Below are 24,100 nucleotides of genomic sequence, written 5' to 3'. Positions count from 1 at the left end.
GACATAAGAGCATTTGCTCCGTGGCAACGGAATGAGTTGAGGTCCTAAGAAAAATCAGTGGGAACAAAGGTGATCATCATTTTGGCACTTTTGACATCAAACTGAGTTTTATTTCAACATTCCTCCCTCCAGATTTTGTTATACATCTAAAATAATTGCATCTTCTAACACTGAGTCTAATGACTGCTTTAGAAACCATAAGGCAAAAATTACTGAAAACACAGCCATAATTTCTCTGCAGTTTTCCGATGGAACACTTAAATTCATATTCACATGTTTTACACATATGTAAATACAAGTCAAATAAAGTAATGATGTCATAGTTATTACCATGGAAGCACGTTGTCCTGGCATAGAAACTGGAGGAATGGCAGGACGAGGCATGCTTGCTAATGGCAGGGCTGAAGGCACTCCAGTTGGCTGTGTAGGGAGTGATGAAACCACCGGTCTTGCTTCAATGGATTTCCCCTTCTGTTTTTGATAAAGAAGCTTGAGAGCATCCCTGTCAGTCAAAAGGGCAATCACATTGTGTTAAAAGGGAGCAACAATTTAAGAGAAACTGACTACCCCATAAAAAATTATTTTTAAAAAACCCATTGCCCCAAAATTGAAATTCTTATGGATTCTCAACTACTAAGCAGCTTATGTGTATGTTCTGGGGACGACAATGAAAAGATACCACATCAGGGAAAACAGTGTAGGTTTTTCAAATATTTCCTTTGAATTTGCTGCCAACATTCCATAGCCCTATTCTGGTATGGAGGAAATGGAAAGGGGTATTGTATCCAGGGATTTCCCTATTGACCCCCATTTTGTATCACCCAAAATTTGTTTCAGTTAAAAAATAAGGTTCATGGTGTAGAGACTCTTAATCCAATCAAAAGATAATTTAAAGATAAGTTGGAATACTTTCATAATTTATTTAATGGAATTTCTGGAATATAGCTCTATTTAAAGTGTTCTTTAATTAGATGGAGACCCTTATTTGAAAGTTTGATCAAGGTATTGAATATTATCATTCAGAAATGGATTTAATAAATGTATGTTAAATTATAGCCAAATTGGATGGAAGCTCCCCCCTCCCTCTTCTTTTTCCTTTCTCTCTCTCGTTGTGTTTGGTTCTTATATGTTCATGTATTGTGGTTGGTATCAATTATATAATACTAGGAGTAAGGCCCATTGTGGGAAGAAATACAACAAACTCTAGAAGGAAGCTGAAGGTGAGTGTCCCGGCTGTGACTGGTGGGGCAGCAGAGGGAAGGGGGAAATAGAGGGAGGCAAGCCATGTTTATTTCCTTCTGCTTAGCTATAAGGCAGGGCTGTCTCAAGTAATTTTGCTGCCCCAAGTGGGTAGTATGGGAGGACAGCCTCATGGTAACAGGTATGGCTCCCTCCACCCCTATGTTGATTTGGGGTTATGCAGTGGCAGCTAACATAGAAAAGAACCTCCTCCTATCCCATAGCCAGTTACAGGGTTGACAACTCTGTGTTGGGAAATACCTGTAGATTTGAGGGGTAGAGCCTTGGGAGGGCAGGGTTTGGGGTGCGGAGGGACCTCAGCAGGATATAATTCCATAGAGTCCATTGCCCAAAGCAGCCATTTTCTCCAGGAGAACTGATCTTGGAGATATCCAGGTGCTACCTGGAGGCTGGCAATACTAAAGGGAGGGCCAGACCTGTAGATTTGAGGGATAGAGCCTGAGCAGGGCAGGGTTTGGGGTACAGAGGGACTTCAGTGGGGTATAATGCCATAGAGTCCACTGCCCAAAGCAACCATTGTAATAGCTGGGATATTTTCTGTAGGGGAAATTATGTGCTGTGGCTGGGGAACACAGTGATTTCTGGGAGATCTCCAGGCCCCACAGGCAGATTGTCAACTCCAGTGACTAAGGGAAGATGGGATATGTATTTTGACAACTCCAGTGACTGTTTAAGGAAAGATTGAGATACGTATTTTACCTCAGGACACTCCCTGGATGACTCCCAACAGCAACAGCAAACTGTTTAGAATGTTAGAGGCAAAAGCCAATCAGGCTGCATATGCAAATGACCTCTGTGTTCTGACTGACTATTGGGCGGATAGGGACAGCAAACTGTTTAGAATATTGGAAGCAAGACTCAGGCAACGCAGCCAGTGGATAGGGACAGCTTCTGAGTAACAGATCAGGGAGCCAACTGATTTGGGAGCGTGAGGAATGTTCAAGAGAATCCATGCCCAAAACAGAATTATTATAAATAGAGATTATGGTATTATCTATATATTGGATATGAGGTTATCAGATGATTTTATGCTGTTTTACTTTTTGTTTGGTGTTCATTGTTGTGTGTACAAACATAATAAAAATATATATTAAAAAAGAGCCTTTGTGCCTCACAATTATACTACTCTGTCTATTGCAAAACTTCTTTCTGTGTGGCCCCTCAAAAGGAGCTTCTGCAGTATAGAAGAAAGCCTCTCCTATTCCCTATCCAGCCCCCCCCCCCAACAGTGCAGGATTGGTAGGCCTTCCAACTCTGAACATCACCCACTAAATTAAGGGCTATGCATTTGCACTGCACTCATGCTTCCTAGTTTGTGACTATAAGACCAGATTTAGGGTTACATTTTCCTGGCAGATAAGCAAGAAATCCTTTCCTCACTGGAACTGGCTCTGAGGTTTTGGCCAGCATTTCCCAGAGCTCTGAGAGAATATTTTATTTCAGTGGAATTTAGATGATATCACAATGTAAACCAGAGCAATCTTGAGGCCCATGGTTAATATCTTTTCCGTAGGTATATGGGAAAAGGGAAGACTTCCTTTAGGGAATAATGACAGTGATTTCAGAATGGCTCTTTGTGACATGAAATGGATGTAGGGCTGCAATTAGTTTCTACAGAGGAACAAGCCAAGAGCCAGCCACAGAAGCTCACCCTTGCCTTTCACTAGATTAAATTTCCACCTCAACTGTGGTTGAGGGATACATTATAAGGTATAAGGATAACCTTACTCATGGTTAATGTTAACCAAGGTTCCTGTTTAAACAAGGCTTTAACTCTTGGCAGACACCTTAACTATGGAGAGAGTGGGTAGAAGAAGGGTAGAAGTCATCTGTATGACTTTGTTTTGTCCTATTCAGTCTCTTCCTACTTGAATGTATAGAAGGCATTTACTATCAAAAGGGTTGTGATAGCCACTAGCGTAGAGAGTGGAGAGCCAGTTTGGTGTAGTGGTTAAGTGTGCGGACTCCAATCTGGGAGAACCGGGTTTGATTCCCCACTCCTCCACTCGCACCTGCTGATGTGACCTTGGGTCAGTCACAAGCGCTGGCACAGCTGTCCTTGAAAAAGAGCAGTTTGTGTCAGAGTTCTCTCAGCCCCACCGACCTCACAGGGTGTCTGTTGTGGGGAGGGGAAGGGAAAGGAGTTTGTAAGCCGCTCTGAGACTCCAAGTGCAGGGCGGAGTATAAATCCAATCTCTTCTTCTTCTTCTTTAAAAGGGAATTAGACATATTCATGAAAGTTAAGTCTAGCAATAGTTATTAACCATGGCAAATAAATGGAACCTTTATGTTCCAAGATAGTGTACTACAAACACCAAATGCCAGAGACAATCCAAAGCAGGGGGCTGTTCCCTCATGCCCTGCTTATAAGGAGAAGAGTTGGATTTATATCCCAACCTTTACTCGGAGTCTCAGAGCGGTTTACAATCTCCTGTTCTTCCTCTCCCCAGAACAGACACCCTGTGAGGTAGGTGGAGCTGAGAGAGCTCTGAGAGAACTGCTCTTAAGAGAACAGCTCTGAGAGAACTGTGACTGACCCAAGGTCATCCAGCTGGCTGCATGTGGAGGAGTAGGGAATCAAACTGCTCTTAACCACTACACCAAACTGGCTTTTCAGAGGCACCTAACTGAGGTCAGAATCAGCCCTCACAACAAACCTCTGTCCATAAGAGGCATAAGCAACCTTGTTTTCATGCTCCCCACTTTCCCCTCCCCTCGCAAACAGAATGCAACTAAAGACTTGCTGGGTTGAGAAGCCTTAAATCAAGCTCTAGCTTGCTATCCCAAATTTGCCATGAATTTGGATTGTGAGGAGAAACACTGCAATTTACCCAAAGGCAAAGCTTCAAAGCTTCCTGAATCAGAAAGCCCATCATATTTCATGCACTAGTAGAGTAGAGCCTTTGAGAATAACAATAACTCTGTATCTGTGCATGTTACAGACAAAAGTCTGTTGAACATGCCTGAATGCAGCCAGAGAATTGAACAGGATGGACCTCAATCTGATCCAGCAAGAAAGGCTATTTGCAATATTGTCTCCTTATTTTGTTCTGTAACACACTAGTTTTAAACGCCATTCATAATCCAAGACAAGAACAAACAGAACTTGTGAATGTACACCTATATCAAATAGAAAGCAAAACACACACAAGAAATTGTAAGTGTGAACAATTGCTATTTTAAATAATGAAGTCATAAAATTATACAGTCCTCAATTCCTTAATTTAAAAAGCCATAACAATCAGATACAAAAAAGATTTACAAATAACAGTTTGAAATTTTATAATGCTTGCCACATTAGTAATGTTTCTTTCAGCCACATATTATTTAATGGTATGAAAACCTACTTCAACAACAGCATTATAAACTGTTAGCAACTTTTTAATATTGTTATTGGCTTCAGTGCCTTCCAGATTATTAACATATTCATAGCTGTATATAAAATCTTAATAACAGTAATAAATAATAACAGGGTTAAACAGGATGTGCCATTTGTCAGCCCTGAAGATGCTTAAATGTACTGAAAATTACATATACAGCACATATATATCTTCTTTTAGATACCACAGTCTGCCATAAAATTTAATTGCTTCCCCTCTGACTCGCATGGGTAATATATGGCTGCTGGTTATGAATGAATTTATTTGTGACATCCAGTGCTATAGTTAAAAATTATGGAAGCAGACCTGGACCATTAAAGTCAATAGGGGTTTTGCCACAGGTCTCAATGAACTATGGACCTTAGTCTTAAACAACAAATTAGATATGCCACACAAACTTATTTTGGCAATTTGGAAATTTGCAAAGCACTGCTAAAACTGAGGATAAAAAAAATATTGTTTGTTTCCACAGTACACATCATCAGATACCCTGGAAGTATGTCACATACAGTTCTCCCCCAGCCCCAAGATGTATGTTCCAGTTCTGCTTCAGATTCAGTGTGTTTGTAGGGAATACTTTATTTAAGATCTTCTGTGCCATTTAACAGGAGAGAAAGTGCATTTCCAGACAACAGTGGTAACAACTGGACAAAACAATATCCTCAATCAAGATAAAACCTAGTATCACTAAACAGGTCCACTCTAGCAGAGACGTGGTCATTATTTTAGCAAATGAATACATGTCATTCACATTTAGATCCATTTCCAACACATAACAAGAAGTATTGATGATTAAGATACAATAGTCAGGGATTCCATTTCACTGAAAATTGTGTCTTACTGCCACCTGCAGTTTCCAAAAGAACCAGACTAGGAATTTTCAGAGCAAAATACTGCCACTTGGATTCGCAAAATCCTGCTAATGGGAGATTAGATTCCTACAACGGACAATGGCAGACAAGATCCCAGGGCCACCAGACATGAACCCAGGAAGGAAGAACTTTCCACACTGAATGGACATTCAATGCTTTTAAAGGAAGTAAAGTGTGGAGGTTAAACTGTCATGTGACATTCTAACATCCTCCTTTCCAACTTTTCCTCTATTAAATGTGGATGGAGTCTGTAGTCTTTTTCACAGAACAAAAAGTAACAGCCCAGACAAAATCATGAGACTCTTGGAAACTGAGAAGCCACAGAGAACATAAGAACATAAGAGATGCCAATGTTGGATCAGGCCAAAGGCCCATCCAGTCCAACACTCTGTGGCCAGAAATACTAGTGCCATCAGGAGGTCCACCAGTGGGGCCAGGACATTAGAAGCCCTCCCACTGTTGACCCCCCGAAGCACCAAGATGACAGAGCATCACTTGCCCCAGAGTCCCTATCTACATCATACAAGAACAAGTGACCATCTCTATGGAGAGCCCTGCCCAGATTTATATCTGGCACCAGGCAACATACAATTGTGTGGGGTTTTTTTCTGTTCTTATAATTTACCATGCTTCTGGGGTTTCCTTAACGCAATGTACATTTCTGGTTTTCCTTTTGTAATAATTTTCTTTTATATTAACCTGTGCCTGCCCACTCCACCAATGTGTGCTCCTGTGTGCTGATTTATGCTTGTACTTTGGTTACGCTTACCACATTGTTTCCTTGTGAATACTGAGTTCTGTTGCTCTTTATTAAAGAAGATTAAGAAAGGTGTTCTAGTCACCATAATATTCAGGGGAAAAACTTAGATTGTTTAATTAGTTAGAAAACTTCTATGCCACCTTTCCAGGAAACCTGTCCGAGGCGGTTTACAAAATAAAACATAACTGAAAACTCAGCCAGAGTATAAAACATCACAGAACAGTGAGAATTTAAAATGAACCTCATAAAGCAGGTCCCTGGCTAAAAGCAGACTATAAACATGATATTAAGAAATCCCCTTAATTAAAAGCCTGGATTAAAAATGTTTTGGACTAGCCCCTAAAAGAGAGCAAGGACAGCATATAGAGTTATTTAACACAGTTTTGGACTTTTGGCTGGGTTCAGAAGGTGCAGACTAGGGATGGGCACGACCTGGAAACATGGAGGATCGTGGCTCATGGGGTCTCAAAAGCACCAAACCATGAATTTCCATGAGCCTTTCCATTTTACGACCCAGTTTGAGATTTGTGGGTTTGCGGCACGGTAGAACAGCAACCCCCCCCCCAAATGGGCTAGAAATACCAAACTCACAACGAGTCTCCTCCAGTGGACTCTCTACCTGACTGCCAAGTTTGGTGAGGATTGACTTTGGGGGGGGGGCTGAGTTACAGCACCCCCAAAGCAGGTGCCCCCGGGAAAATGCTCTTGCCAAACGGTCCCTCTGCAAGTTAGAGGCATCAGACTTGCAGCAGACCTCCCCAGGTTGCTCCTCTACCTGCCCTCCCTGGGCTGTCCATCTACCTGCTCTTCAAGTTATGTGCAGACTGGCTTTGAGGGAGGGAGGGAGATTCTAGGGTCCAATGTGCAATATGGAGGAGTGTGCTGAATGGCTCCCCTGCAAGCTAGAGGCATCAAACTCATAGCGGACCTCCCTGGGATGCCCTTCTACCTGCCCTCCAAGTTGTGAGCAGATTGGCTTTGGGGGAGGGAGATCCAAGGGTCCAATGTGCAAAGGGGTGTGTGTGTGTCAGATGGCCCCTTTGCAAGCTGGAAGCATCCAACTCACAGCAGACCTCCCTGGGATGCCCCCTCTACCTGCCCTCCAAGTTGTGTGCAGATTGGCTTTAGATTACAGCTCATTTCCAGACTGCTGCTAAGTAAACACAGCTGCTTGTGAGCTGAGGGTATATCCATTCTGCTTCCATAGAGCAGAATTAGCAGCCAGAGCTGCCTATCAAGTTTTGGAGAGTCACTATAGGTGTTTCCAGGGCTGCAGAACATCTGCAGAAGTCCATCCTCCTGTTGCCTTGACAATTGATTGATCAGCACCAGCAAGTCTGGCCAACGAACTGCACCTACAAGCTGCACGAGCCCCCGCGAAAAATGCAGTGGGTCGTGGGAGACGCGATTGCACAATCTGTGTCTCGCGAACCATGACCTGGCCCAAATTCATGACTACTTTTGGCTCATGGTTGGTTTCATGCCCATCCTTCGGGCAGACTCACTAGGACTTCAGGAATTTGTTGCTGAAAACTCTCTGCATGCCTTTAGAAGCTGGAGTCTCTGTCACAGGCACATAAACAAGCAGCTTTGGCACAGCTTGAGTATATAACATTTTCTACTTGAATGCCAGACAAATAGCTTTTGCCATGGTTTTGAAGGTCTGTAGTCATTATTAGTTCAGGCAATAAATAACTGAAATCCTGTTCTCAGAACAAAACTGTCGCAATGCAATTTATAAGTAGCTCCTCTACAGCTAATAGATATACAATCTATGAAGAATGTAGCTATTAATGGAATGGGACCATTTCAGTCTCCTTAGCTGTTATGACCAATCACATAAAAAGTTCCATATAATGGCACAAAGGCCTTCAACTGAACTCTGTAAAGAGCATGCAGGAAACAGATGGCTGTCACATGCCTGCTGAATGCTACTGCTGTGCAGGAGAACTGCCAAGTTGTGCCTGTATTGCTTCATCATAGCTTCCCAGGTAGGCAACTTCACTCCATTCTATTCCACTCACTGATTTTATTTTAGCCTGATATCCTTCCTCATTCAAAAGTTTTAGTGAAAATCACATAATTTAAAATGTGAAAGATAAGAATCAAGTCCAACACATAAACATAGTACATCGAATATCTGAGTAATTCTTGTCCTGGCTTGCATCATGACAGTGTTTGGTGATCACAGACCTCATCATTCAATGGACAGCTTGGGTTGTTCAGAAACCGTTCAAGCTGATTTGCAAGTTGCTTTCCATGTCTGTGCTCGCAGTCAGAGGTGTCTATCTGTGAAGGGACCCCCCCCCCCGGCACTCTTCGGGTGACAAGGATTTCCTCAGGCCCTGAAGCACAGGCCCCTCTGAATGCTCCCCAGGCAGACCCCCTGATCCTGCCACAGCAACCAGTTATGGACCCTGCTCTTAACAGGAGCCAGGACTTTAGCCAGGTCACCAGAAAGGGCAGGGATTCTGTAAAGCTGCCGAAGCTTGCTGGTTCAGAAGCTCCCACAAGGCTTGCCTCTATACCCTGCCTCATGCCTATTCTGCCTTATTCCTGCCTACTTTGTACCTGCCCTGAATCTTGCCTGCCTACTTCGTAGCCTCCCTGCCCACCTTGACTCCTGCTGCCTGCTTGAGGAGGACTAGCACCTGTCAGCTGCAAAAAATGATACCTCCACACCACTCTATACCATCTCCAATTGTTTAAAGGAACGATAAACTCATTTAATTCTGTGCTACTGCATTGTTCAATGGATGTCTTTGCTGTAGGAAGAGATTGCCATTATTCTGTAACCCAATTTGAGGCTCAGTAAGAAACGTGGGCAATAAATAAAAAATAAATAAATATTTGGGGAAAGTGTCGTACTGTCTGATGTTTGTCTGAGTCTGTCTGCTACTGATGTGACTGTCAGACAATCAGCAGATCTTTTAAGGTGTACAGAAGGAGTGAGATGAACTGACCCGAGGTACACTTTGCAGGGAAGCTGCAGCTGCTGAAAAAAAATATATTCTTGCCTGGTGAACACATTTAATGTGGAATTCTCAGTACACCTAATCTTGCAGGATAACCTCAAAGCACTAGAAACCAGATGGAAGTAGTAATAGAGCCCCTCCAGAAGATCAGTACATTTTTTAGGTTTCTGAAGAGTATCATCATTAAATCACCCCCACCCCAGGGTTGCCTGTATTATGACTATGGCTGCCATCAATTCTACATACTTCAGGAGACTGACCTTGGGTTTCTCAATCAGCAAATTTACCTTGGCCCACAGCAACAACAACAAACAGCAAACAAAGAAGTCTTTCAGAAAGTAGTTCGTCATATGGCATGATGGCCTGTTTATAAAGAAATCAAAAATCCTAGTAGGCATACCCAAGTAGTTTTTCAGATACTTCCCTATATTTTTAGTAGGATTCTATCATGCTGTGTTCAGTAGTGAAATGTTAAAATAGCATTAAAACCATTAAGTTAATGCTGTATACCTAGTTGTCATTTTCCGAACTAAACACTACACAGCCATTTTAGCTTTCCTTGTCAAATTTATCATTAGAAAACAGCACATTAAATGTATTAGATTTTCTGCCAGCCACACAACTATATCATTAACCCAATCAACGTCTCTCTGAGAATCTGCAAGTTATATTATGCATTTTATTTATTTTGTAAGTTTCTGTTTTTAACACTAGAGTGGCTCAAATATCTAGCAGGGTGCTAGACAAACTAATCCCATATATATGAAACAGGCAAACTAATCCTATATATATATATATATGAATCAGAGAAACACCAGACTTTAAAGAAGAAATACTCCATAGCAAAAAACCCACAAACTTAGCAGGATGACTTGTAGCGCAAGTAGAACCACCATATTCCTTCTTAAAATGAAGAGACATACAATTACTTCTCTTAGTTTTCAGAACACAGAAGACGGCAATCTAGTCAGACTGTATCTTCTCCTCATCCTACATATATAATTCCCTTATGTATTAGCCATTTCCAGCTCTCCCACTGGCTGTGCAGTGCGCTCCATCAGCCATTGGCCCATCAACCGCCACTCAAGAGTACTCACATGCCATTGGCTGGGTGCTGGGTCTGCTCCTCTCCCCCGCCCACTGCCAGCTTGGCCAGTTTCCTGCCAGACCCAGGTTCTTGCTGTGGAAGCTGAGTGGATGATTTGGGACCAGTCACAGACTTTTAGCCTAACCTACCTCACAGGGCTGTTGTGCAGATCAAAAGCGGGAGAGGAGAATGATGTAAGCTGCTTTGGTCCCCATTGCAGAGAAAGACTGTACTTTTCCTCCTGGGACACCACTGTTGCCAATCTCCAGGTGAGGACTGGATATCACTCAGAATTACAACTGCTCTCCAGATGGCAGATATCAGTTCCCCTGGAGAAAATGGTGGACTCTGTGTCCTTATACTCTGCTGAGATGCCCCCCCCCAATGACAACCAGTGTGACGTAGCAGTCAGGGCTTCAGAACATGGTAGAGGCTGCGGGGGGGGGGGAGATGGAAAGCTGAACTCAGAGGGGCAGATAAAGGTAGGTTGATGATTGGCTAGGAAGGAGATATGGTTGCTGTGAGGTTCTTGCTTATCGGGGAGACAGTTTTACCTTTAAACATGCTTTGTGTACCTAAACTTGGTAGATTTCTGCTGTCACCAGGACTTAAAAATTCCAAATCTCTCTCTCTGCTGGTAGAATGACCTAGGGTCTGGGCACTTCAGAGGACTATGTGGCCCTGAGAAAGAACTGTACTGATTGCTGGGATAAGTTCTTGCCAAGTACTGAAAGCAGGAACAGTCATTCCATGAGTCCACGCTTTTTAACCCAATCACTGGGTGTATTACTTAGCTGAACAGGTAGTATACTCGGCGGTCCGCTCTTAACTAAATGAGAGCATAAGCAGAAGTCATCCCACCACTCTGACAGAGAAACCTGTTTTGAAAGCATACTTTTAAGATGTTTGCTTCACTAGATCTCTTACAGATCCTGCTCCCCCTATTTCAGCTTGATGCGTTTGAACCCACAATAGGAAACAGATGGACCACCCCTGTTTTGTCTCAGGTTGAATTCATGCAAAAAAGCAGACAAGTTGGTAAAACTTTTCTCGGGGGGGGGGGGTATTCTCAGCATACATAAAGCATCCATATTAGGGAAAAGGTTGGGATAGAAATCTAGCCTTCAGCAAGCAGGGAATTTCAGTGATGCAATTCTCCATCTGCAATAGCATAGGCCAGTAATAGTTCACTGCTTGATATGCTTATGAAAACTAGGCTGGAAGACTAAGCAGTTTTTGTTCTAAATGCAGAATGTTTCACAATGAAAATGTCTGAGAACTCTTGACCAATGCAGCCTTCTCACATGAAACGTCTCTACTATTAGTTAGCAAAGATCTTAAATGTAATGATGATAACAAATATGGACTATGCTACCATTGCACCTCTGTGATTCACTACTAGACCATCTACTTAATGTAGGAACCAGCTGCTGAGCTTTTAACTCACTGTACAGTGGCCTCAGTTCAGGTGTCCTGGACTAACCAGCATTTGTTTGTGAAAGGTCATGGACATGCCTGAATAATTTGAACAAACTCCAGTCTGGCTCACACCATTCCCTAAACAGACTCATGCCAAATCCCAGAGTTGTCATCTGAACTGAACACATACATTTCCTAACTAATGCACATTCAAAATGTTTCCTCTGAACACAAGCAATGGGTTACTTTTCCCCCTTTCAATTATATTTGTAAAAGGAAACAATGTGGTATGCATGCATGTTTGTTTCTTTAAAAGCTTTTCTGCAGCTGTAATACTTTTCTTCCTTCCAAATCTGTGGTTCATTTCTTTTCTTCCTTACAAAATCTGGGAATCATCAATTAGACATCTCACAGTGAAATCCTATGCAGCGTTACCTGCAGTATAATGTCATTGATTTCCAATTAGCTTAGATTCAAGTAACTCTCCACAGGATTGCACTGTCTGTGACCCACCTGCCACGAACTAGTTACATAAGATATATTACAGCTAAACATACATAAATTACTAAGCTTCTGTTAATGAAGCCACAATGTGCACAAAATAGAAGCTGTACGCCCCCCCCCAATGTATACTGAACCATTCAAATCTAAGCCTTTACCAAATATAGGGTTTCAGATTGTATCAGGAATGCTTAACAGTTCTGTAGACTATGTGAATATGTTGAAAGGCGACAATTTATTAAAGAAGTGGGAAATATCTCTTCCCATGAGCTAACAGTTATACAGAAAGGTTTCATTATCAGAAATGGCTAGATCAGTATGATTGCTTAAGACAAAGAATCTCACACATACACACCATGCTTCACCACCTGCAAGGGTAGAGAAACTGATCATCAGACAACAATTTCATGTATGCATTAAAACTCACAAGGGATACTTGTACAGAATGATGTGTCTGGAACATGCATGATCACAGAGATCTAGGATCTAAGTTAGACAGGCAGTACACTAAAATTACTATTTCTATTTACTTTTTCCTAAGGTGTTGGAGTAGATGCACTTTTCTGAACTACAGAAATAACAAAGAGATACTCCTTCAAAATTAGCCCCTTTGCATGCTAAAATCTTATATTTTTAATTTATTTGTTTATTGCAAACAAAGGACTAGATTAGAAGGAGCTTTGGCTATTTTGTCATTCATGTTGTTAACTTTAACTCTTGGGATTATGGAAATGTATACCCATAGGATTTAAGTCTGATCTCAGATTACAACAATTTTTTTGCCTCACTTCTTCAATGTTTCCCTTTCCCCCCAAAAGCCTTCTTGTCTATCAATCCTCTTTTTTTGTTCTGCTGCCAGCTCTGTACCCTACATGCGGCCTTCTATCCTCATTGCATCCTGACACCTTACCCTACCTTCCAATATGACTTCTTCAGCAATGCCTTCCACCATGCACACATCATACCCAGTCAAACTGACAATGCTCCCTTCCTGCATAGAAGCTGGACTATAACCTTCTTTAATCTCTGTGGTACAGGATATCCAAAATAATAATAATTTTGTGTTTCAACTCATTAGTTTACAAAAACAAACAATGGGTATAGTTAAGCATAAATTAGGAATTAAAAATATATATTGTTGTTTGCAGTTTAGTTTTCACATTTTTCCACATTTCTGCAAATTAAGGTATACTTTCCATGTACAACAAACCTCCGTTAAAGGTATGTAATTTAGCTTGTATATATCACAATGTAATAAATATTTTTTAAAATCTTCCCAAGATTCACTTCATTGGAATTAATCTTATGGTCAAACATCCCCCAAGCATTTATCCTTCCTAAGAAACTTTGATAAGAAAGGATAAATGTCAGGTAATATGACAGATATGGAGAAAAAGAGAAGTGAACAGATGACATACTCCTTAGTGAAGATTCCTCGAGGGCCTGAAGGACTGCTGTGACTCGCATCAAGTCCATGTTTCTCCAGAATATTGCGGGCTGCGGGGCTTAAACGAAAGCTAAAAAACAAAAGCAATGAATAGATTAAGAGGACATGTAGAAAAGATATCCAAGTTCAGTAAGAGAGTTTATGTCTTACTACAGGGGTCTTTTGGGGCCGGAGCGCGCCAGAGCACCGCTCCAGGAGCCCAGGAGCTGGCAAAATGGCAGTGGCAGCAAGCCCCGCCCCCAGCTCCCCTCCCGCTACGACCTGTCGCCGGTCTTCCAGGGCCCACGCTGAAGCGCCGCAGCCCCAGGGAGGCCCGAGGAGGCCTGTTGTTGCCTTCCCAGGGCCTGCACCAGAGTGCTGCGGCCCCGGGGACGCCTGTCGCCGCCTTCTCGGGGTCTGCGCCAGAGTGCTGCGGCTCGGAGGAGGCCAGAAGAGCCCCCACCGCCACCTCCCTGGGCCAGCGCCGGAGCGCTGCGGCCCGGAGGAGGCCAGGAGAGGGCCCCCCCGCTGCCTCCCTGGGCCAACGCCGGGTCTTACATAATGTAGGTAGACAGCAAGGCACGGTGTCTGATTGTGATTATATGCATATGTATGAATTTGTTACAATTAAGAAAAAAAACCTAGGGTGTCTGCATTTATCTCACTCTCTAAAACTCCCATTTCTCAACATGGTAAAGTGGATCATAGGAAAGATTAAAGACCCAACTCAGCTTCCAAAGCATTCAGTCCAACCCAGAACTGTGTATTGTACAAGTTTACTGTCATCCTCTTCTGAATGAGACTACATCTTACAAGCACAACTTAAACCTTCCTCCTGCTGCTATGAACAAGCATCTGTGGGGAGCAGCCCTTTGTTCAGTGGCGAAATGCTTGCATGTAGACATTCTGATTCCCCACACTTCCAGCTAAAAAGCTCTTAGTAGCAAGCCTGTGAAAGATTTCTTCCTTGAAATCTGGAGAACTGTTGACACTGTAGGCAAACAAGATGGACAACTAGGCTGACTCAATATCAAGCAGTTTCGTATGTTCAAATCCCAAACACATGATGTCTGAGAAATGAGTTCCATTAGAAATTCAACTCTTAGATGAAACCGCCACATCTTTTATAACATCCTTTGCTACATCCTTAACAATCCATTTCCTATCAAACAACCACGTCCTTACCTGAAAGAGGACTTGATGGAAAGTTTCCTTGATAATTAGTTGTTGTAGATTTTCCAGGCTGTATGGCCGTAGTCTTGGCATTGTAGTACCTGATGTTAAGCCAGCAGCTGTGACTGGCATCCTCAGAGGTATAACATAGAAAGATGGAGTACTCTTTCTGTGTTATACCTCTGAGGATGCCAGTCACAGCTGCTGGAAAAATGTCAGGTACTACAATGCCAAGACCATGGCCATACAGCCCGGAAAATCTACAACAAATGAACTCCAGCCATGAAAGCCTTTGATAACATATTTTTCCTTGGTAAGTTTAAATGAACGTGCAAGTTTTCTTTCCTGTGATTTGTCAGCCTCTAGAAGGTATTGCCTTGTGTCCATAACTCTGTGCACCTACCTGCTGCATCTAAACCTTATCCATGAATATTTCCTACATTTTATCCCACCCTTCCTCCAAGGAGCTCAGAGTAGCATACATGATTCTTTCCTCCTCCATTTAATTTTCCCAGTCACCCTGTGCAGTAAATCAGGCTGAGAGGGAATAACGGGTCTAAGGCTACCCAATGAGTTTCACGGCAACTAGGCACTGGAACCTGGATCTCCCCAGGCCTAGTCCATTTCACTCCTATTTGATCCCTCTGTCCATTCTGCAAACTTCTCAGGTGTCATACAAATGCCAAAGTAAAAGAACTATGAATGAATGAGCCTCATTTTCACCTAGAGAAAAGGCTGGCCTGGATTCAAAAGGTGCTGCTTGCTACATCTTGACTAAGGCTTTGTGTCCTCCTGACCAGGATTAATGACGGCAGGTTCCTGAATTCCTAATTTTCTTTCTTACAAAACGCCTGAAGCATGGCATTAGTCAAATGACGACTTGTCAGATTTGTCCTATAAAATGTACACTCATCCCAACCTGAGCCTCAATATCCTCTCTGTTCCTTTTCCACAAGCGTTGTGACACCATCTCATTTTAGACATGTCCTTGCTGTAGGTCAGCTGCTGACAGATGACACATTTATGCTAGCAATATCACTGAAATTAATGAGTTCAAATTTTCTGCCCAATGGACAGTGTTTAATTTTTCGGGGGGGGGGGGAGAACTGGAACTGGGCCTTTATAGTACCATCCACAGCCTCACAAGTGCATAGAGTTCCCCAACCACTAAAAATCTCTCTTCCACTTGTGCTCATCAGGTGGAATTCCACCACTATCTGGCAAAAGGCTAATGGGAACTTCTGTAAGTCACTCTGCAACCAAAGATTGTTGTTCCCAATCCTTTTTCATTTGTGATGGATATTCTTAGCATTAATCATCTGCATAGGGATCAAATTCAGCAGGTCATCTTCAGTGTTAATGGTGTTTTCATTCCAGTGCCATGTGGACAGTTTTAAAACAGACTTCATAAGAGCCAAAGCCTGCCTTCCTTTTTAACAAGTACTATATTTGCATGAAGAGGTGTAACAATATTCACTTAACTGTAACAGATTTAGAAGGAAATGCAATCAGTTCCCCATAAGTGTTAATACAAGGGGTATAACAAAATAATTATTAAGGTAGCTGAAAGCCTGCCTTGCTTTCCCCCATTTCCCACTGAATGCTTCCGTCTTGCAAGGATTTCTTACAGAGGGATTTTGGGCTATCATGCACTCAACTTTGTATCACCACTGAATTGCAATTGTTGCATCTAAGTAGCCTAAAACGGGGAATGAAAAAAACTAGCAAGGCTGGTTTCATTTTGCATCAATCATTCTATAGCTGCAACCTCTGTGTACTAATATTCTTTGGAATCTCAGCATTCACCCTAATCGTTTAAGATGTTTTAACAGATCTTGCTTAATTGCACTTAGATAATCTAAATGCTGACAACATTTTTTTTAAAAAACACTATTGTGGACAAACCAGCTATATGTCTGAGTAGGTATTCAAACACATTTTTCCAGCTAGTCACTGATATGTAATCATACAAAAAGAAAATCTTACTATTGTGGGTTGTTGGCACTGTATGTAGAGCCTATTCTCAGGATAAAAGGCTCCATTGTGTAAAAGGTTCTGCTTTTCTAGGGCTGCCAAATGCAGCCGGGGGGCGGGGAATCCCCCGTTTCGGAGCCCCGATTCCTGGCGCGCCGGAATCGGGGCCCGGGGGAAACCCCACCCCCGCGTGCGCGTCACCCGGAAGTGACGTCGCACGCTGGGGGCGGGGCCACGCCATTTGAGGGGAAAACTCTTTGTTTTCCCCTCAAATGGTGTGGCCCCGCCCAGCGTGTGACGTCACTTCTGGGGACGCTCCGGCGGCGCGCGCGCGCACACACGGAAGACTCCCAGACGGGAAGGAGCCTCCCCCGCCGGTGAGTCAAATCTATTTGGCAACCCTATGCTTTTCATACATCCATTTACTCTGTGAGTTGCTTTCTGAACTGATAGCATATCACACAAATAATAAAAAATGCTTTATAGTGAGTGGTAAATTAACCGAGCACCCTGTTTCCACAGAGCAGAAGTTGCTAGAATGTCTACTTCTAAATCCAAAGGGAAGGCAAACTGTAACCAGATCTATCGGGGGGGGGGGGGCAGTAATGGCAATGAGGGGGAAGCCAAAGTTACTTCTATTTGGAGACCTGAATAAAAGGATTTTAAATTATGGAAATAATAGCTGCTATAGAAATTATCACTGTAGCACATGTTTCACAATTCTCACTACAGCTTTTGAGATACAGGCTATGTGAAGACACAACTACTTGCTTTGCGGCTACACAGATTAGGATCATGAGGAAGTGGTGATCAGAACCTGGGGCTCCCATTCTCCAACATTCAGCTCTACTCCAGTGACATAAAACAAATACGAACCATTACGTCTTATGTGGGACTGAAAGGACTGGTTCATATAGGGTTGCCAAGTCCATCTTCCACCCCCAGCGGGAGACTTTGGGGGAGTTCCTGCAGGGGGCGGGGCATCCCGACATGATAAAGTCATGTTGGGGACATCGCCCCCCCCCCGCCCCTGTGCCGGATCTCCAGAAACGGCAGTTCCCTGCACTTAAAGGAGCCGGCGTTGCCCTTTTAAGTGCAGGAGCCGGCATTTCCCCTTTAAGAGCAGCCACGTTTCCCTTTTAAGAGCACGAAGCTGGCATTTCCCTGCAAGCTTGCGGAGATCTGGCTTGAGAGGAAACACGGGTTCCACACACTTAAAGGGAGAGAGATGGGTGGCTGTGGGTGTTGGGGGCGGGTAGAACCTCCCCCCAAAACGGGGGACCCCTGGCAAACCGGGGGGGTTGGCAACCCTAGGTTCATAATTAATACTGAAAACTCACTGTAGTTTTCCAGGCTGCTGTTCCATTTTTTTAGGCACAGGAGACACAGTGGCAGGAGAAGGGGCTGCCGCCGCTGCTGCTGGAGACAAGGAAGGTGCATCAGCTGTGTCACTTGGTATTTCAACTTGCTTCCAGTCTTCTCCCTCTTCTACCAGCAAGCCAATGATTGTGCCTAGACGTACATTTTTGCTTCCTTCTTCCTTCTAAATCACAAGGGGGAAAACCTGGCTATCATATTTATTTATACATACACATAATGCTGCCTAGGTTAAAAGAGGGGACACTTCAGACATGGTTTTAAATCTGTTAAGGAAACCGAGTTTTACTTTTGAAGTTAAAGTCGAAGAAAATGATAGAGGATATTTATTCCAAAAGCTATACCTATGACCTGTATCACTATCACTTGTACACCTCAAGTTAGCTATCCACATTATTGAAGCCAACAGACGCAGAAGAAGAAGAGATTGGATTTATACCCCGCCCTTCACTCGGAGTCTCAGAGCGGCTTACAAACTCCTTTCCCTTCCCCTCCCCACAACAGACACCCTGTGAGGTGGGTGGGGCTGAGAGAACTCTGACACAAACTGCTCTTTCAGGAACAGCTGTGCCAGAGCTTGTGACTGACCCAAGGTCACATCAGCAGGTGCAAGTGGAGGAGTGGGGAATCAAACCTGGTTCTCCCAGATTAGAGTCCACGCACTTAACCACTACACCAAACTGGCTCTACACCAAGCAGTGGCACAAATGACCCTGGAAAGAAAGTTATTTTAAACAACCAAAGACAAGGTGAACCAACATACATGCTAAGTGATCTTAGGATGTCCTTAATGATAATTGTCTTCAACAGGAATTTTGCAAGTGAGTCAGAAGTCAAAGAATATAGCAACTGGGCACTTTAAGATCGAAAAGCCAAGGCCACTTTGGGGGAGTTCAGACAGAGGTCTGGAGATGCAATAGAAACAAAGTTATGAATATCCCGAGCTTGAAGAAAGCTGGGAGAAGTCAGGAGGAAGTCTCCTGATTGGTAAAGGGAAGGACATGATGTAGGGAGGGGAAAGCACGTCATGGAAGCCCAGTGAGGAGAGCAGTAAAGGGGCATGGTAGAAAGGTGCCAGCTTCAGGTATAAAATTCATTAATTCTTTCCAAGCTTTGACTTGGATCCTAAGGCAATGTTTTGTCAATGCTGCAGCAGCTCTTCTGACAGAACACTTTTGTTTGTTTGTTTAGGTGCCTCCACCACCCCACCACCACCCCACTGCTACAGACTCACAATTTGCTTCAGATGGACAGGAGCACCACTGGGGGGAGGGACAGAAAGCTACAGTGAAAGGGGAGAGACAGGGAATGTGCCTTGCTTTAGCACAAGTCCTCTTGAACTACTTAGGATCCAAGCCAGGGATTCTTTTGTTCAACAAGACCAGGCATTAGACTGAAATGCTTGGAACAATACTTGCAGAGCTGGCCACACGATCGGTTCAGTCTGCTCCAGCTTCTCCTTTATGCCAGGCTTCACTTTCCACAAGTGACATCTTGATAAGATAAGACATGATCTCTGACTATGCAGCATGCTCCTGCCTATTCTGATCGACCTTTAACTCTTTTCTCCTGCACATACCCCTACCAATGCTTGCACACTATTCTAAGCAAAGACTTGCAGAATTTTCTTGAGTTTAGCAGAACAGGTGGTCTGGACACAGGCTGAGGGGAAGGGACTCACACTAAAAAGGTGAAGGCAGAAGTCTCATGCCAACAATTCTCCACTACTGGAAGTGATTAAAAATGTTAATGCAACACAAGGCCAAAGAGTCAAAGCAAAGTAGGCCTTGTCTTCTGAATTGAATAGCAATCACCTGATGCTAAAACTGGGCAACTGATTGTCCTGATCCTCCCTGTGACATTAAGAGAGAAGATTATACCTGGTTTTGTCTTACTATCCATATCAGCTATTAGCTCTAATCAGGGGAAAGTTGCAAGCTACATATTAGATACAAAACTTCCAGAAATTTTGAATCCATGGCAGAAAACCAACCCAATGTTTGGTTTTCCTTCCAACATGCAGTTTTCTTGATGGTTTTTAGTCAATGTTCTAAGATTCTAGGCTGCTTGTAATAAACTAAATTACCAAACAAGAAGTAAAAAAAGGAGGAGGGGGAAAGAGAAAATAGAGCCAGGCTTCCCCTAGGTTTCTGGTCTGTCTGTTTATCAGACAAGATTTGTGTTTTTCTTGTTTGCTAGATATGGTAGCCATTCTAAGCAGGAGTGCCCAGAGGAAGAAGCTTAACAGGCTTCCATGCGCAAAAGACACTGGGATGAACCCAAACAACCAAGACCAGGAGAAAAATAGCCACTGTTTAACAAGTTCTTTTACACAAGTATAGCATGCTATTATAAACAGCAGGCTCTACAAGCTGTTTTTATGCTTCCATTTGTTCAATAGGTTTAAAAGGTCCTCCTCAACTGGAAGCAGGTTTAGGTTCACTTTTCTCATGCAAAGTTTGAGCCCAAGGCATAAAACAGTCATTCCACGAGCTGAAACTCCCTTTTGCATGTGGAAGGGCATCTCTGGATCCAACTCCACATGTTCTGTCTACAAGAAAAGCAGGACAGATAAAATCCATCCTTTAATTAAGAATCTCATTACAAATCTCATTACAAACAGTACACATCTTATGTTGCCAAAGATGTTATATCTTAATAAAATGGTAGCCCTGTTATTCCATATTTCCAGCAGAGGCTTTTTGTGTGTGCTGAGTTTCTTCCTTAACTAGTCAAGCTGGTATCTTAGAAGTCATTTGCAAAAAAAAAAAGGGGGGGGAGAGCATAAACACAAAGAATCAGCTGACTGCAAATTCAACATCAGAATCAGTGATGTGACATGAATATACATAAGGGACTGCAAATCATGACAGGGCCTTAATGGGATTTTAATGAGCAACTTTAGCATTCTTCGTAATAGACTTTTAAAGGCCACCTTAGTGTAAGATATGCTGACAAAGGGCTTTTGCACATTGCTTGGTTAGCTGTTATCTACTCAGCTCCCTTCTCCCGCAACATCATAAAGAGGTAGCTATAACAAAGAATGATAAAACCACAAGTAACATTGAAACACTTTGCAGCTCTTCTAATCTGAACCATATTATAACAACCAATGATACAAAAAAGTCATTTTTTTCCTAACAGCAATAATGTGGTGTGAAAACACAATTACTACAAGATGTACACCTACTTCTAATAAAATATGTTGCTACCATGACAATGTTATCCTGTTGGCCTTACGGGTTAGTGGAGAGTTGGAACCCAGGTCTCCGCAGTTATTGGATACTCTCTAACCACTACATCATAATTATACTCCTACCTGTAGTTCAGTCATCCACTGACTGAGAAGGATCTGTTGAAATTATTGGAGAAAGATACTGCACTGGATGAAAACAGACATATTCTCAACTTCATCAACACAGTGACCTTTTTGGATGATTCTACTTAAAGTTCTCCATATTCACTATGTACCAGACTGCTTACTGTGAGTCTGCAGATGCACATACATATCACTGGTTTAATTAATGCAGCCACTAGTAAGCCCATTTCCACAGTGTGTTATCATTTCCCAGTACTGCCAACTGGCTACTTTTTGTTTTAAGCCACTGTTAGTGTACTATATATTTAGTCAAAATGTGGTACATTTGGAGATCTTATATAAGGAAATGCTTTTGCCAATACATTCTAACAAATTAAGAGGGGAAAAACAGTCCTTGTAGTTAAAAATGTATTAACAGCAGCAGGGTTTATGTACTGCATGAAACAGATTTACATGTGCACATATGTATGCATTTTTGAAATATCATGCAAAGGAGATAGAGTAGAGACTTTACTGCCTGGTTGAGCTATCATTGCAGAAAGTCATAACATACCATTATTTTAGCCAAGATGCCATCGTCACTCGACTCCATGGTAACAACTGCTTTGTCTGTTTCAATGTCACACAATGCATCTCCAACATTCACAGTTTCTCCTATAAAATGAAAAGATCCATAAAAGTAATATTGAACTATTTACTATATATACTAATCTCAGACTGAAAAATGCTGGACCAGTATGACCACAGATGCCTGAGAACAGCAAAGGACCAGAGCATGGCAGAAAAGGGTATAAGTGTCCAGAGATGACGGCTGATTACCGCACAATCTGAGGCACCCTGACTCGGTAATAAGCAAGATTCATGTGATTGTTTCTTTGGAGCTTCTAAAAAGGGCTTTCTGATAGCTAGCATTTTAATTTGAAAATGTGTTCAGAGATGAGCAGCCCTCCCCCACCACAACTCCCTCACAAATGAGAACAAATTTGAGGCATCTCTGTAAGCGTATTTCTTTTTTAGTACCTCTTCAACTGAACCAAGGAATTCTTTTTGAAATAGAAACCTGTGTAAGGTAGAATACAGTTTCTATACACAGTACACCTCTCTAAAGTGGAATCATTGTAACAAGCATTTTTGTCCAATTTTAATATCATATTTGCATCTGCTGCCTTGTGATAACAGACCTATGAACCCAAAAGCTTTTGTCAAGCAAAGATGGACGCCATTGGCCGGATGTTTGCAGGATTACAGTGGAAAGATTCCTGAATGGTTCTGGGGCCAAGACAACTGAATACACACGTTTTCTTTACAGGGCACTAAGGCAACAAAAAGCCTGCTTATATAGCAGGCTTGTATGCAATGCAGTTTTTTGTTAAAATATGAAAAAGGCTTTTAACAGTTTTGCCTAAAGGAAGGAAATAAAGTAATTCATCTAAGCCCTAAATTGGATTTGTTTTTGCTTTCTTTATGAAACGGTTGAACACTGAGCAATAACAGTAGAAATTTGCAATAACTCTGTCACTGAAATGACACACAGCTTTGTCATGGCTTTCTGTATTATGCTTATAAAAAAACAAACAGATGAAACTGAGAGAAACTTCGATGTATGTAACTTGGTTGCCTTTAGCAACAAGGAAACAGCTGCCACATGCCAACTCCATTCAAACCAATATTTGGTCTCTGCAAATATTGGACTTGAAAAGAATGAATAAAAGGCTATTTATTTGTCCAATAAGCACCTGTAAGAAAAATTCTTTTTATTAAAACCCAAGGAACTGAATAGATAAGACACCTATATTTTAATTCAGAGACTTTCCCTGGATTCTAAGGTACTAGGCTCTTGGATCATAATAGAAGCTCAACAGGATCATAATGTCAAAGCTCCATAGAACAAATATATCATGGCTCCTTTTTGAAATATAGATAAATTAGATAAGGTATTCACACTCTTTAATTTAGAGGTATTCGCAGCTCTTAAGCCAAAGATTTAAAGCGACTTTATAAGACAGGTCAAAAGTATATACTAAATAAGATTTATTTAAAAATTGTCAGCTCCATTAATAAACTCAAAGAATTTCACAACATGTGTAAAATGCATCTGAACCCAACTTAAACAGAAAAAGAAAAGAACATAACCTTTCAGATTAAAACGAACAAAAAACACTTGGTAAGTATAATCCCCAAGTATCAACAAGGACTGACCCAAGAATTTTGGGCACCTAGACTAAGGCACCCGAGCAGCTCCCTGGTTCCATGAGAGAGGTTGGGTGTGAGGAGATCGCCTCGCACTACAGCTAACTTATAGCCATTCTAGGTGTTTTTCCACCACCTCAAGTACTCTCATGAAGAGAGAGTCAAGGCAGGGAGAGCGTCTCAAATTCCAGAAGGACTTGCAAAACTCCTGGAAGATGTAGAAATCTCTGAAGCAGGGGGCTATAGGAGGCTCGACACCCAGAAGACGCCGAGCAAAAGTGGAGCCCAGCAAGAGCCGACGGAGTCGAAACATATAGAGAAAAAGAACTATACCAACAAAATACCGAAGCTAAGCGTTAAATCTAATAAATTTTTACTGTTGCTACT

At 42.3% G+C, this 24,100-nt stretch overlaps 1 protein-coding gene across 1 annotated transcript in view; it reads right to left on the bottom strand.

Moving 5' to 3' along the window:
* PDHX (pyruvate dehydrogenase complex component X) overlaps nt 1-24,100 on the bottom strand; it is a 73,704-nt gene that overhangs the window by 36,224 nt on the left and 13,380 nt on the right. The window contains exons 3-6 of the mRNA XM_015410296.1: nt 22,077-22,177; nt 18,168-18,370; nt 13,673-13,771; nt 331-502 (exon numbers count right to left, since the gene is read on the bottom strand). Coding sequence (XP_015265782.1) covers nt 331-502; nt 13,673-13,771; nt 18,168-18,370; nt 22,077-22,177 — 575 coding nt within the window. The remainder of the gene's footprint in view (nt 1-330; nt 503-13,672; nt 13,772-18,167; nt 18,371-22,076; nt 22,178-24,100) is intronic.

This window comes from Gekko japonicus, unplaced genomic scaffold (assembly GCF_001447785.1).
Source record: "Gekko japonicus isolate JY-2015 unplaced genomic scaffold, Gekko_japonicus_V1.1 scaffold1323, whole genome shotgun sequence".
Classification (NCBI taxonomy): Eukaryota; Metazoa; Chordata; class Lepidosauria; order Squamata; family Gekkonidae; genus Gekko; species Gekko japonicus.
The sequence above is the reverse complement of the archived record's forward strand: the minus strand, read 5'-3'. Positions and strand labels throughout refer to the sequence as shown.